The 13383-nt window shown below is 38.3% G+C and overlaps 1 protein-coding gene across 2 annotated transcripts in view; it reads right to left on the bottom strand.

The window, feature by feature from the left end:
- The window catches only part of cpne5a (copine Va), an 83973-nt gene extending 71732 nt beyond the window's left edge, over positions 1–12241 (bottom strand). For both annotated transcript variants that reach the window (XM_082189302.1, XM_082189303.1), the window contains exon 1: positions 11823–12241. In XM_082189302.1, the coding sequence (XP_082045428.1) occupies positions 11823–11932 (110 nt within the window). In that variant the 5' untranslated portion in view covers positions 11933–12241. The remainder of the gene's footprint in view (positions 1–11822) is intronic.
- Between the last annotated feature and the right edge of the window lie 1142 nt (positions 12242–13383).

The raw sequence follows: 13383 nt of genomic DNA, 5'->3' as shown, positions 1-13383 counted from the left end.
TTTGCAGAATGTAACAATTCCGCATCCCATTCAGCTCTTGGCATCTGATCTAATTCTCATAAAATGGATCTTTGAATCAGAGCTGATTGAATCAGAGAGTGATTCTGGCACACAGGTTCAATAGACTCTCTGAGAGTCTGAAATCACTTTAATAGTTGCATGATTATACACATAGAAATTGAGAGGGGCTCAACAAAAACAATCGTTTGATTCGACAGGCTTGAAATCTAATTTCTGTCACAATATCACTGTCAGAGAAACTGGTTTTTGATTAAATTGTAAATGTGGCTCTGGACTATATAATGGCTGTTTGAAAATGAAATTGTTCTCTAATACAGATGACTGTCAGCTACAGGTTGTTAATGGATGCTGTCATATCAAACCTCTAACAGACAAAGACAGGAGAAAAACACTGTCACTTCTCCTGCAAATGAAAACCATTTAAATGAGTCTCTCAATCCTTCACCAGTGGAAAATAGAGCCTTTAATTAATGCGAAAACCAATAATTTAACTGCACCCAAGCAGTGTATTAGAAAAACAGGGAAAAAATCCTCACATAAAAAATAAATAATTGAACTTAAAGTCATTTTTCTGGTCTCTCTGTATTTTAAAGAGGTCGGCATTAAAATATAGGGATGCACGATATATCGGCCACCATATCGGTATTGGCCGATATATGTTCATTTAATGTTATCGTTATCGACCTGATAAAAAGATTTGGTCGATATATTAAAGCCGATAATTAATGGATTATTTCCTTCAGCTGAGATGCTTCAGATGCGCACTGTTCGCCATGATGGTTTTGAATTGCTTGAAATATGATTGGAATCACTTCAAAAAAGGGAAATACGGTTAAGTGCAACATGTGCAGCACAAGTCTGTCATATAGGCTGCATAAAATTATAATGAGAATATTATAATTGTGTGCTTGGGACATGAATTTGGATTTAGATTTATCGGCCAATATATCGTTTATCGGCTTTCAAATATAAATAATTATCGGTTATCGGAATTGGCTGAAAATCTGCACTACTAAGAGACAATCAACAATATTCTATGATTTGCGGGCTACCGTTAAAACACTTCTGGAAAGCCATTATAGTCTGCTGAAATGGGCTTAAGTGTCTGAACATATAGAAGCTCTGACAGATCTGTGATGTTCAAACACAGACCATAAGTTCAAATGAACTCCTTTAGGCTTTGAGGCAGGACTGCATTATAAGAGTAATCTTAGAACAGTAGTTTAAATGTCTGAGGTTTGTGAGAAAGGATTAAATTTAGCCATAAAAGACAAGACATTAATTATAGATTTACACATAAATCATTCATCAATGCCTTGCTTGTCATGTAATTTTTTTGTCTGAGGTTCACATAGAAATGTTAGTGAAGCTACTAAAGAGACTAATATCAGTCTTAAAGGTACAATGTCTTCTGTGGAATGCAAAAGATGATATCTTCCACAGAAGAAGAAAAAAAAAAAGACAAACCGAGTTGTCTCAAAAATAAACGCAACAATGAAATTTAATTTAATTTACCAATTAATGTGCTGTAGGACCTGAGAGCTAATTAGGAAAAAAAGACTATTTGTCTCCAAACTGAAAAAAGAACCAAATTCCAAATCAACACTCATGACCCTAAATCAGATGATCTGTCATTTGGGACTAATTGGGACATTTTGAAACTAACAGATTTTTCAACAAAGAACGCGTGTAAGATATAATCCCAACTAGAGAAAGAACACTTAAGAAGTCAAGTTTAACTAGACAGGTTGGTTTCTGAGACAGCACATCTTGAGTCTCCCAAGGTAAATCATGAGTTTAAACCAAAGCTGGTTTGATTTCCAAGACAGGGACTTTAAGCAGACCTTCTCAAAGACCTCTGGCCTTTTCCTTAAATGCAGGACCAAAAAAATCATCTCGAAAATCCACAGACTGCCTTTACACATCAAAATGCATCAGATCATTCCAAAACAATGCTAGAGGGACTTATAATAAAACATTGTTCAACTGCATAACCTATATGTGGCTATTATGATCACAGACTTTTGAATGGTGTATTGGGGGTGAGTCTTGTTTGATATCAGCATGAATGTTTTCTCATTTCTTTAATTATTGTATGAATCAAATCTAAATAGTCACACCCCAAACTAAAGACAATGTCTTATTGGTCAGAACTCCTCCAAAGGGTTGGACAGACCTCTGAGTTTAAGACGAGATGACCTGATAATGGTTTAATACCTAATAGCTTCATGCAAGCCATCTGACTACTCTCGTATCACTTGCTTTTCTTACTTTTACTTAGTTTATTTTCTTTCCCATTGAGTCTCGTTTTCTAAGTTTAATTTTAGCTGAAAGCTTCAGTCAACGTCTCTATAGACTTCCCCAGCCTCAAACTTCAAACTTCAGCCACGAGAGAGACTCCGTTTCCATTAATCCGCCAACAAAGGGAATCGCCAGGACAGGACGGCAAAAATAAATAAAATAAATAAATTAAACAATTAAATTAAATTAAACAAAATGTGTCTGAACTCACAACAGATGTTTAGATCTGGCCGAACAGACTTATAATTGTAGTGTAGTGTTCTATGTTGATGTTTTGACTGATCTGTGTGCTGTAACACATCTCACTTTGAAAGGTGATATTAGCACAGATCAGTTTTTTCTTTTTGCCAAGGAAGTGTCCTGACACTATTGGGCTTGTGATCCAATCTCCATCTCACCCCCGCTCTCCCAGAACCAGTGGCACTGTAATTGGCACCCTCATGCGGGAGAAGCTATTTCAGCCAGAGGGGATCAAAATAGATTCTAAACTCTTCAGCCAATGAATCCTCATTGGTTCAAAGAAGCAGGAAAAAGTAATTCAAGTCGCTATCTGGTTAAGGGGGGCAAAGAGAAATTTCAGAGTGCATCTCAGCCAAAAGCCATATACCTTGAGGTGGAGGAGAGGAAAGGATCATGTCGCTCGTCTGGAATGAAAACTCTTGTAGTCTGGCCATCCTGGCGGGGGTATTACCACCATGACAGACTCTCCGGTCAATGGAGAGTGCTTATCATCATGGCTATTTGATGAACTCTGAACAATACCCAGAGCAGGTCTGAGTACAAACAACACTAGGCGAAACTTTTCCCATGAGTCAAAACAAAAGGTTAACATCCTAGGGCTCCATCTAACTGCCACCTAACAGCACATAGGGCACTGGCAATCTAACCAGTGCGTTCTTAGAATGTCTCTCACAGGTCCTGTGCCACTTCTTAGACCTAGGAATTCCTGGTATAGTGTTTCATTAAATGTAATATGATCTACAATCCCTCTGTCTTCTACTCAAGAAGTAATTACAGAAGAACAGGAGTGTCAGCATTTTTCCAGCTCGTCAATGAAACAGGGTAATTAAATCCTGGCAAGCGCTGTTCATAAACCAGTCATAAATCTACACAAAAACCTCAGGTGAAGTTAGAAGCCACAGGGCCAATGGTCTCGTTTTGCATGTCTCTCGCTCAAGCTTGTAAATGCAACACTTAATCACTGTTACACAGCACATCCTGATCTATGGTGCTTTAAGTTGAATAATCTCTTTATAGGATAAACATGTTGTTTATTTGATTACAGAGGACAGTACAAACAATACAACTTGAGTTCAGCGGATCAGATATTAATGAAGTGTCATATAGCACAATAAAAAGGAAAAGTGCTTTAAAAAAGTAATTAAAATGGCTAAAGTTATGGTAATATGTGATTAAGTAATTTGAATGGTAATAATACATTAGCAATACATTTCACAATAGAGGGAATGCATTGACGTCACTTTCCCGCCGGGACACGCCCCCCTCAGCCGGACTGAGGCCCTGTCCCAAATGGCGCACTTCATGCGGACTTTCGGTCTCGTGGACTTGAATTGCGCGTGCTCGCTGAGTCTACGAGTCCGTAGGCCGTTCCATTCAGCATTTTACCGCTCTGAAGTGTGCTCAGCAGCGCCCCCTTTGTACCCTTGAAGCGGTCTTCCACGAAGCCCGCATAGAAGCAGGCTCCACGCACTTTAACTACCCAGGAATCCTTGCGAAAGGCCAATCAGACAACAGATGGGAGGAGATTTGAGAAGAAAATATTACTGTTTTTATGAGTTGTTACCAACAGTTTATACAAACATGATGGTCATCGAGCAGTGGTTGATGTCTCAAACATAATAATAGCGCGTTTAATAATACGATCGTATTATGATTCATTAAATAAATAGAACCGAATGGCAGGGCTTTACTGAGTCATATGTAAACATAGTATGAATATTGAAACCTGTAAATTGAAAAAATTATGTTTAAATTATGTTTTAAAATTGTAATCTTAGTTCAAATGGAACATTATGTATTATTATGTACAACTGTACATCATTTAAATAAGCATGATTTATCTATTGTCTAATGCCCAGGAGATATGCACAATATCAAAATACAGAACTGTAAAATTAGGCTGTGTAGTGGACATGCAGATAAGACGTCGGAGCGCAAAAATGTGATTTCTCCTGTCCAACAACAACCAGACCGTTATTTCCGGCATGCCGATCGAGTCTGTCTCAAAAATACCTCTCAATGCGCCCTCGTGGACTCGCGCCAAGGGCCCTTTAGGTCTGCACTACATGACGTCACCAAAGTGTGGACTCTGAGGAAGTCCACAAGTCCGGAGTGTGCCATTTGGGACAGGGCCTGGGTGGCAAAAGAGCCTGCTGCGTGACTGGATTTTTTTTAAGGGAAACTGCGAAAATGCGAGTCAAACAAACGATTATCAGTTTAAACTAAAGGTTGGACTCGATGTAGTGTTCCTAGTGTTCTAGATATCAATGGATATTTAAATGCAGCCAGGAATCGTGTTTCCTGACATGTGCCTGATTTCGACACTGGGGAAATACATAAAGCGAATTGGCCTGTGAAACCCTATATAGATACAATAGGTAGGTCTAAATCCGAGTGAACACTCATATCAATGTTATATACAGTAGTACTCAACATTATTTAAATGGTGAATATTATTAGACTTGGATACATTTTTGATAAATTTCACCTGACATGTAGAAAATGTACAGCTTTTGTCATTCTCATGTGCATCAGCTGTGTAGCCTATGATAGGCCATTTCTAATAATCAAACAATGCAGTTTGCTACAGTCAACATTTGAAGTGGATCAAAAAAGTTCATCAAAGTTGTCCTATAAGACAAGAACGGGTATTGTTCAAAATTCATGTATAACTTCGATGAAAGTTTTTGATCCACTTCAAATGTTGACTATTAGGCCTATATATCATCATATCGTCCAGCCCTTAAACTTGTATTTATTTATTTTTGTCAGTGTTTATTTAAAAACATCCGATTATGCATAATAAGCCGACAACGCACGTGGCCATATGTAAAAAGTAAAAACGGAAGCCCGGTTATACTCATAAACGGCTTAAACATAAACCTTTTTTGCCTCTTATTACTCCGATGTCGTGCTGTATGTAAATGCAATAACCTGCTTTATGTCGGCTTATTGAAGTGCACATGTGTGAAATGTGACAGGATCCTTAGTGCAGATTTAAACACATCCAGACAGAGCGAGCGTTTTGCAGGAAAGGAAGAAGGAAATATATCACAAACGCAGACTCTTTCATGACCCAGAAAATAATAAAAATGTCCCCTCATCTCGTGCAGCAGAAGTCGAAGTGGTTCAGTCAAAACGCTGCATCTGTAACTGCATGAGAGGATACGAGCTGTAAGTTTCCCGCTGACATGTCGCAAGCTTTATTTAACATCACAACCGACATAACAAATTAAATACTCTGAGTCAGATACGCAAATTATTGTTTTGTCGTCACAGAGGGGCATGGCCTGATTTATTAATAAAATCATAAAAAGCATTCATGTGTTATGTATGACGATTTTTATATATATTTTTCACTAAAGGTTAGAGAAATGCCATTACAATTAGCAGAGAAATTGTTATCAGATATTGACTGAAAACCATTTGTTTAAAAAAATTTTTTTATTAAAATAAGTGATGCCCAAGGCCAAAAACTGACCTCCACGCCAGCTCTACTCTGCAACGCATTATTTTGATGGTCCCCAAACAAACATTCTGCTGACTATAGGTAACTTTGCAACTACGTATATGTCCACCTAATCTAACAGTCTACAGTCTACTAATACTCTACTGAGAGTTAGTTGACATGTAGTTGCAAAGTTACTTATGGTTGGTAGAATAGACAGTGGACCATCAAAATAAAGTGTAACCAAGATCAGAGATGAATAGCAAATGTAGACAAGCCTTTTGTCATTCCTAGTATCTTTGTCATATCACACAATGATTCCAAACACCACACAAGAGAATTCTGGGTTTGTGAGACAGCCGTTTTGAGCTCTTTGATTTAACGCCATCCTCTGTCAAAACGCAGGCATACCCTCAGTCGCTCTCCGACTAACACATTTATACGCATACTAAATCAGCCAGCTCAATTAACAACTGGCCAAGCTCTCATCCAGCTCATCCATCCGTTCAGCAGCTGTTTTTTTCCCCTCAACCATCTGTTAGACTTTTCACCATATTAAGTGCTTCCCTCTGCGACATGCAGAGGTCAGACACTCAGTCCCTCCTCCTAAAAACTGTTATCTACCAACCTATGATTTATTTTAATCACATACTGGACATATCGCAGGGCTTGTTTATTCCTTAAGGTTCAAAATTACTGCTTCAGTGTAATATCAGTTGGTTCTTCTAGATGTCAATTATGCCAATCAACCGTACAGACAAAAAAACACTACAAAAACCGGACAAAGAGATGTGAATAGAGATTGGATGAAAACAATACATAAACTAGGATACACACAATCACTCTTGCAGTAGATTACAGTGTGAATACTTAATGACTGTAAATATCTGAGCTTCATTCAGCCTCTCACATTGATTCTGCTTCTTTATCACAAGCCGAAGACCTCACCATCTATCCTTCCGCCCCATCATCATTATCATCATCATCGGCGGTCACTCAAGGCAAGTATGACTGTCCTCTCTATAGGGTTGTCTACTTGTGGGTCTTCAGATGGCTGTAGAGGCCAATTGCTAATGGTTGAGCCTTTTTGTCTTTCTCCTCGTGAAATTTGTCTCTGCGGCACAGCAGAGTTCTATTTCATGATGTGCAGCACCTTTCTGGACAGATTTCTTCCAGGAGCTCCTGTCCAGTGCAATGTGTTCCCAGTTGCTTGATGTGATGTGACCTTGATCTTTTCCTTGTAACGTTTCTTTTGCCCACCAGTGGCTCAATGACCTTCCTTCAGCTGGGAGTACAGGATCTGCTTGGGGAGACGTGTATTGGACATGCAGATGTCATGGCCTGTCCATCGAAGTTGGTACTGCATTATTATAGTGGTGATGCTGGTCATGTTGGCTTCCTTCAAGATGCTGGTGTTCTGCCATCTGTCCTCCCAGCTGATCCTCAGGATCTTTTGTAAGGATCTTTGATGATATTGTTCCAGGGCTCTCAGGTGGCTGCTGTTGGTGGTCCCTGACTTGACTCCATACAGCAGGGTGGCGAGGACAAGGGCTCTGTAGACCAGGATTTTAATTTAGGCTGTTAAGTCTCTGACTTTGAAGACTCTTTTCCTGAGTCTTGTGTAGTCTCCACTGGCACAACTCAGGCGATGGTTGACCTCAAGTCGATGTCAGCTTTTGAGGAAAGAAGGCTGTCGAGGTAAGGGAAGTGGTCCACATTTTCAAGGGATACAGGATAGAGGACCTGGGTCTTCTTGATGTTTAAGGTTGGGCCCAGGGCTCTGTACACCTTGGTAAAGACATTCAGGATGCCCTGGAGGTCTTCTGCGGAGTGACATTATCGTCCACATAATGAAGCTCTGTGATGGTGGTGTAGTTGACTTTGCTCTTTGCTCAGAGTCTGCCATCAGTTCTGTACATGATTAGAAACCCTGTGGCAGCTCTTCACCAATGAGATGGAGTATGGCAGCAATGAAGATGGAAAACAGGGTGGGTGTGATGATGCATCCCTGTTTGACCCCCGTTTCAGTTTCCACCATGAAAAGCTCAGACTCTGAAAGACTGACATGCCATCATGTATAAGCCTTAGTATTCTGATATACTTGTCATCCATCCATCCATCCATCCGCCCATCCATCTAGTCAATTCATTCACCCATCATCTTTCTACATTTCTCTTTCTCTCAGTCTCACTTTGGATTTTCGGTGGCAGAGTATTTCAATCTATGAGAAGACATATTGGAAGCAGGATACATAGGAAGATGTGAATGTCTGCTCTAATATTCACAGATCTGGGGCAAAAGGTACTCTGCTATTCTAGCATATATAATCCAGCAATAAAAGGCACTGGAGCTGAACGGATAGCAAAAGAACAATAATGGCTTACAATACACCACGACTCCATTTGGAATCAAGTCATACGCTGAGAAGGGAGCTGAACCCCAACTGTAAATCATCTCCAGGCTTGCAAATACCCACCAGACAGAGCCCTTCTCAGCAGTGGAGAGTCTAGCAGTAGAGCAGTGCAGAGTGAATGTAGATGCATTCCATGATCTGGTTCCTCACCTGCAAGGTCAACTAAGAGGAGGACGTAGATCTGCAGTGAAACTGAAGCTTGCCAACAACTGCAACTTTATTCCTCCGCTTTTTCATAACAGAGAGCTACTCATGGAGCAACTCATGAAGGATACTAACAACAGGGACACATGATTTTTAGCAAGGACATGCATTTCCCTGCAGCAAGAATTAAATTCAAAATTCAATGTTCAGAATTATGTTAACGTAAATGTTAGGTTTTATTTAATTAAACTGGATCTAAAAATCACAGAGGCTGCATTTATTTGATTAAAAATAGTACATAATAAAATATTATTACAATTTAAAATATATGTTTTCCTTTTGAATATACTTTAAAAAGTAATTTATTCCTGTAAAGGCAAAGCTAAAATTTCCGCATACATTACTCCAGTCTCCAGTGTCACATGATCCTTCAGAAATCATTCTAATATGTTGATTTGGTGCGAATAACAATAATAATAGGTAACATTTCTTATTATTATCAATGTTGAAACTGTTCTTTGATTCTTGAAAAGCACACTTTTGAATATTTCATATCTGAAGTAGTTAAAATGCTCAAGACCTAAGTATATATTTTATAAGTATATAAAATGCATATACTTTATAAGGGAAATGCATATACTTTATAAGAATATACTCCAAATACTTTTCTTGCCACTAGACTACTAAAACACAAAACAATCGGAACCCAAAACCCAATTAGTGCCAGACAACTGGATCAATTGCATATCTCACAGCCACAGGACAGCTTTTGTTTGCGATAAGGGTTATCACAGAGTTTCGGGTTTGTCAGGCCAAACTTTCTGCACTCCAATAACATCAGCAGGTTATGAGGGAATCTGGAGGGGGAAGTGAAGCGATTCAATTCCATGTCTGCCACAATCCCCTGATAATCAGCCCAAACTAAATCAATTACAGAGAACAAACGCAGGCGATGATTTCCACCACCGCCTCGCAGAGTCTCATCACAAACCTGGAGAGAATTCTGCGCTGACAGAGAGGGCCATAATGGTTCAGGGCCAATAGATTTCATTATTCATTGATTCAATCTCAGAAGCAAGGATGTGGCAAAAATCTAATTCAATTAAAATAATAACAATAATGTACAAATCAATAACTTGATCGCATATTTGATAACACTAATGTTTTGTTTTTTATCTGTGTTTGAATTATTGCAGTTATGTGGCGGTGTAGAAGCAAGAAGGGTAGAAAAATCATATAAAGGGAATGCTAATGGAATTTCATAATTAGAAATGGGAGCCAATCCTGATGAGATCAGACAAGAATCCTCTAAAAATTATCTTAGAATCAAATGAGATCATACTGTACAAATTGAAATTCCTACTTTAAGTTTAATCTTTAGTATTTTTTATTCATTAGAATCTTATTTGCACCCATAAGGATTGGATATATGAAAGAAATCCCCTTATATGCATGCATTAGTATTCCTTTTTTTTTTACAAGTAGTATAAAGAAAGAATGAAGAGACAGGTAGGGGGAAAAATCAATAATATGTTCTAACATGCATGTGCGTGACACTTAAGGCCCTTGTCAAATACATGTCGAGTTCAAATTAAAATGCAATTTATCACTGAAGTCAGAATTTTTTTGTAATGCACAGTACAGTATGTATTGCTTGTATATTGATATAATCATTTAGTGGATGTAAAAGCTGAAAATGAATTTCAAATCTAAAAAGCTATTTATATCTGGTTCATTAAAAACAGTTGAGATCACATTTAGCTAATGTGCTGAAGTCTTGGTCTTAACAGAGAAATTTATTCATCTAACAATCAGACCAAATTACACCCATAATCAGTATTCTTTCTATCTCATTGGAGACAGCATGCAATATTAACTTGCAGCTGAGAAGTTGGCGAGTTTATGGTTATTAGCTATACTTGAATGTAAAATTGCTCTCATTAAATAGATGGTTTGACTGTCAAGTTGGGAAATTCAGTAAAATTATTTTGTCTAAATTGGACTGGAGCGTGTATAATTGACTATAAGCTTCTATTAAAGGCATAGCAGATGCTGAGTACACCAGCCGTATCCATTACACCTCAAGATGATTAAAACCCCAAACCAATAGACCACCTATCACTCTAAGAAATGAGCCAACTGTGGTCCTGGCTGAAATTCTTTTTCACCACATCTCAGAACCTGTTTTTCCAGTAACAGCAGCATTTCAGTGATGCATTCTTATCAAGACCAACCTCTGCTCTAAAAGTAAAGATGATGTTATAAGCATCAAAAAAGAAAAGAAAAATCGTTCACCCAAAGAAATTGCATTACATGCAACATATAAACCCCTCTATGCTGTTTTGAATGCTGTATTCATTGACATGAGGACACTGGGTGGGGTTTTTATGCTCCTTCTCATGAATATTCACTGCTTGCTTCAGCACTACAGTGCTATGATTTGGCGACTAGTAATATACATTTCGAAAGCCAACAAAGAAAAACTGAAGATATATTTCCTCTAACAAGCAGTTCTTATAATACAACTAAATACACAAACATGTGACATTTATTATCGATGGAAAGCGAAGATGATATGGGGACGATGATATGCTGGAGGGGACTTGATGTTCAGAGCATCTGACAACTTATGGCATCTCGGTATGAAGACAATTGAGCAGCAACGTTAAATGCTTTGGGCAAGTACATACACGCAGCTCACTGGATGTATTAGATATTTACGCTCAAATCAATATTGCAGAGCCAGAAAGTCTTGTATCATAATTGTTGCATGTGAACTGCTACTTCTAAAACTATTATATTTATATATATATATATATATATATATATATGTATATATATATATATATATATATATATATATATATTTCATGGCGGTTTAAAAAAAAAAAAAGAAGAAAAAAAAGGGACAGCCTGATGCAAAAGGAGAGCATTTCTATGCTTCCCTACAAAACCATCTACAATACTGGTGATTCAAAGAACAAAAGCTTAATTTTTCTCAGTTAACAGAACCAATAAGAAAATTCAAGAACTTTTTTCTCTAAAGAACTAACCAGTCAAGACCACTAATACAAAGTAGACTTGTTTTCTATTCAAGACAATGATTATTTGCTGAGACTAAAAATGCTCAAACCTTTTAAGAACTTTTCTCTAGTCAAACACCTGACATTATGGGGTCCATATGAACTATAAACGCCATTAAAATAAAGTGATTTCAACTTGAGTGATCGAATGTAAATTGATTCTATCTCATACCTGCACGAGACGGTGATCTCCACTTTGGTGGCGGGAATATTCCCCGTGATAGGGTCGAACTCGCTCACTGAGGCCATGTCCTCCAGTTTATCCATAACGTCCCCTTCCATTGGCGCGCGGGACAAGAGGACACTCTCTACTTCAAACAGTTTAGCAGTTCGTGGTGCTGCAGTGCTTCCTAAAATCTCACAGCTCCAGGGAGACGCGGGAGCGCGCAGGACCGCAGCAGGGTGTCAGAAAATCAGAGTCTGTGCTGGTCGCGCGCTGGAGAGCGCAGATGCCCTGTGATGCGCTTTATCATAAGATATCAGCAATGTTACAAGAAAAAAAGATGACTACACAACGGGTTTGGTTCGCTAAATGAAAAACTCAAAGAAGAGTGCAAGTGCGCGCCTCTTCTGACAGCGGTGAGATCTCTCTGTCCGTACTGTGTGGAGTGGAAAGTAAAAGAGTAGAACTCCACCCCTCGCGCATTCTTTCACATATCCGTGGCTTTGCGCTCGCTCGGCGCAGCATCACGTTATTGATCCACAGCCACGGCTCATTACTGTCTGAGCTATTTCTCACGGCAGTTAACTTCTGAAATAGCCTACTACCCTCAAACCATTCTGTAAAAACAAGGGGGAGGGGAAATTAATGCATGCTACATTGAAAACCTGTAAGTTGGTTAACTGTAAGTTACCACATAGGCTACGGTAAAACATAGCCTATAGGCTATACGGTAAAATGCATAGGGCCTATTCTTTCTAAAGAGATATGTCATTTTACAGTTAACTATTTTAAATTACCTAACAACTCACAAACTTACTTTAACAAGGAGATATTTCACAGTAAATAGATTTTTATAAGAAAAAATACAATGTATGGACTGGAGAGAGTGCCTTGCCAAAATTGCCTGCATGAACGATCATATTTCTAGTTCATTTGAACTTTTAACACCAATGGGCAGGATTTAATAGCAAATGTGTTTATTAACTTGACATAGGCCTATACGGAACTGTGAAATACACAGACAAAAATGCTATTCCGTAATATTTATTATAATCTCATAATAACTACAATAAAAATACAGTATGTTACAAGTAATAATTACCGACAATTTAACAAAGAAATGTAAAAAGTTGTTTTTTCTATGGCATCTCTACTTTTTTCTAGGTAACAGAAGCTTTTGTTTATAAGACAATAACTTTATACTTATAACTTAACTCATTCTGAAAATAAGTGGTTTGTTATCAGCAAATATGTCCAAAGAACTAGGATAATTATCACATAAAAACCCATTTATTTCTAGTGGGAGACAAGAATCTGAGTTTGAGCTGATAAAAAGCACAGCGTGAGATGGCCCACATTCTACATGCTGCAACTGCGTTTCAGCACCACATCATTGGACAGCTCCACAATCCATTTCTCCACTGATCAGCACTAACACTAATTGCAACAACAACAAAAAATGTACTTGTAAAGACACATTCCCATTTCCCACCATAGGTGCTTGGAGTCAATGTTAATCACTTGTCAGATTTAATTACAGCCACTGTTGTCCACTCTGGCCCAATGGTGG

This window comes from Leuciscus leuciscus (assembly GCF_965113295.1).
Source record: "Leuciscus leuciscus genome assembly, chromosome: 13".
In the NCBI taxonomy this organism is placed as follows: Eukaryota; Metazoa; Chordata; class Actinopteri; order Cypriniformes; family Leuciscidae; genus Leuciscus; species Leuciscus leuciscus.
The sequence above is the reverse complement of the archived record's forward strand: the minus strand, read 5'-3'. Positions and strand labels throughout refer to the sequence as shown.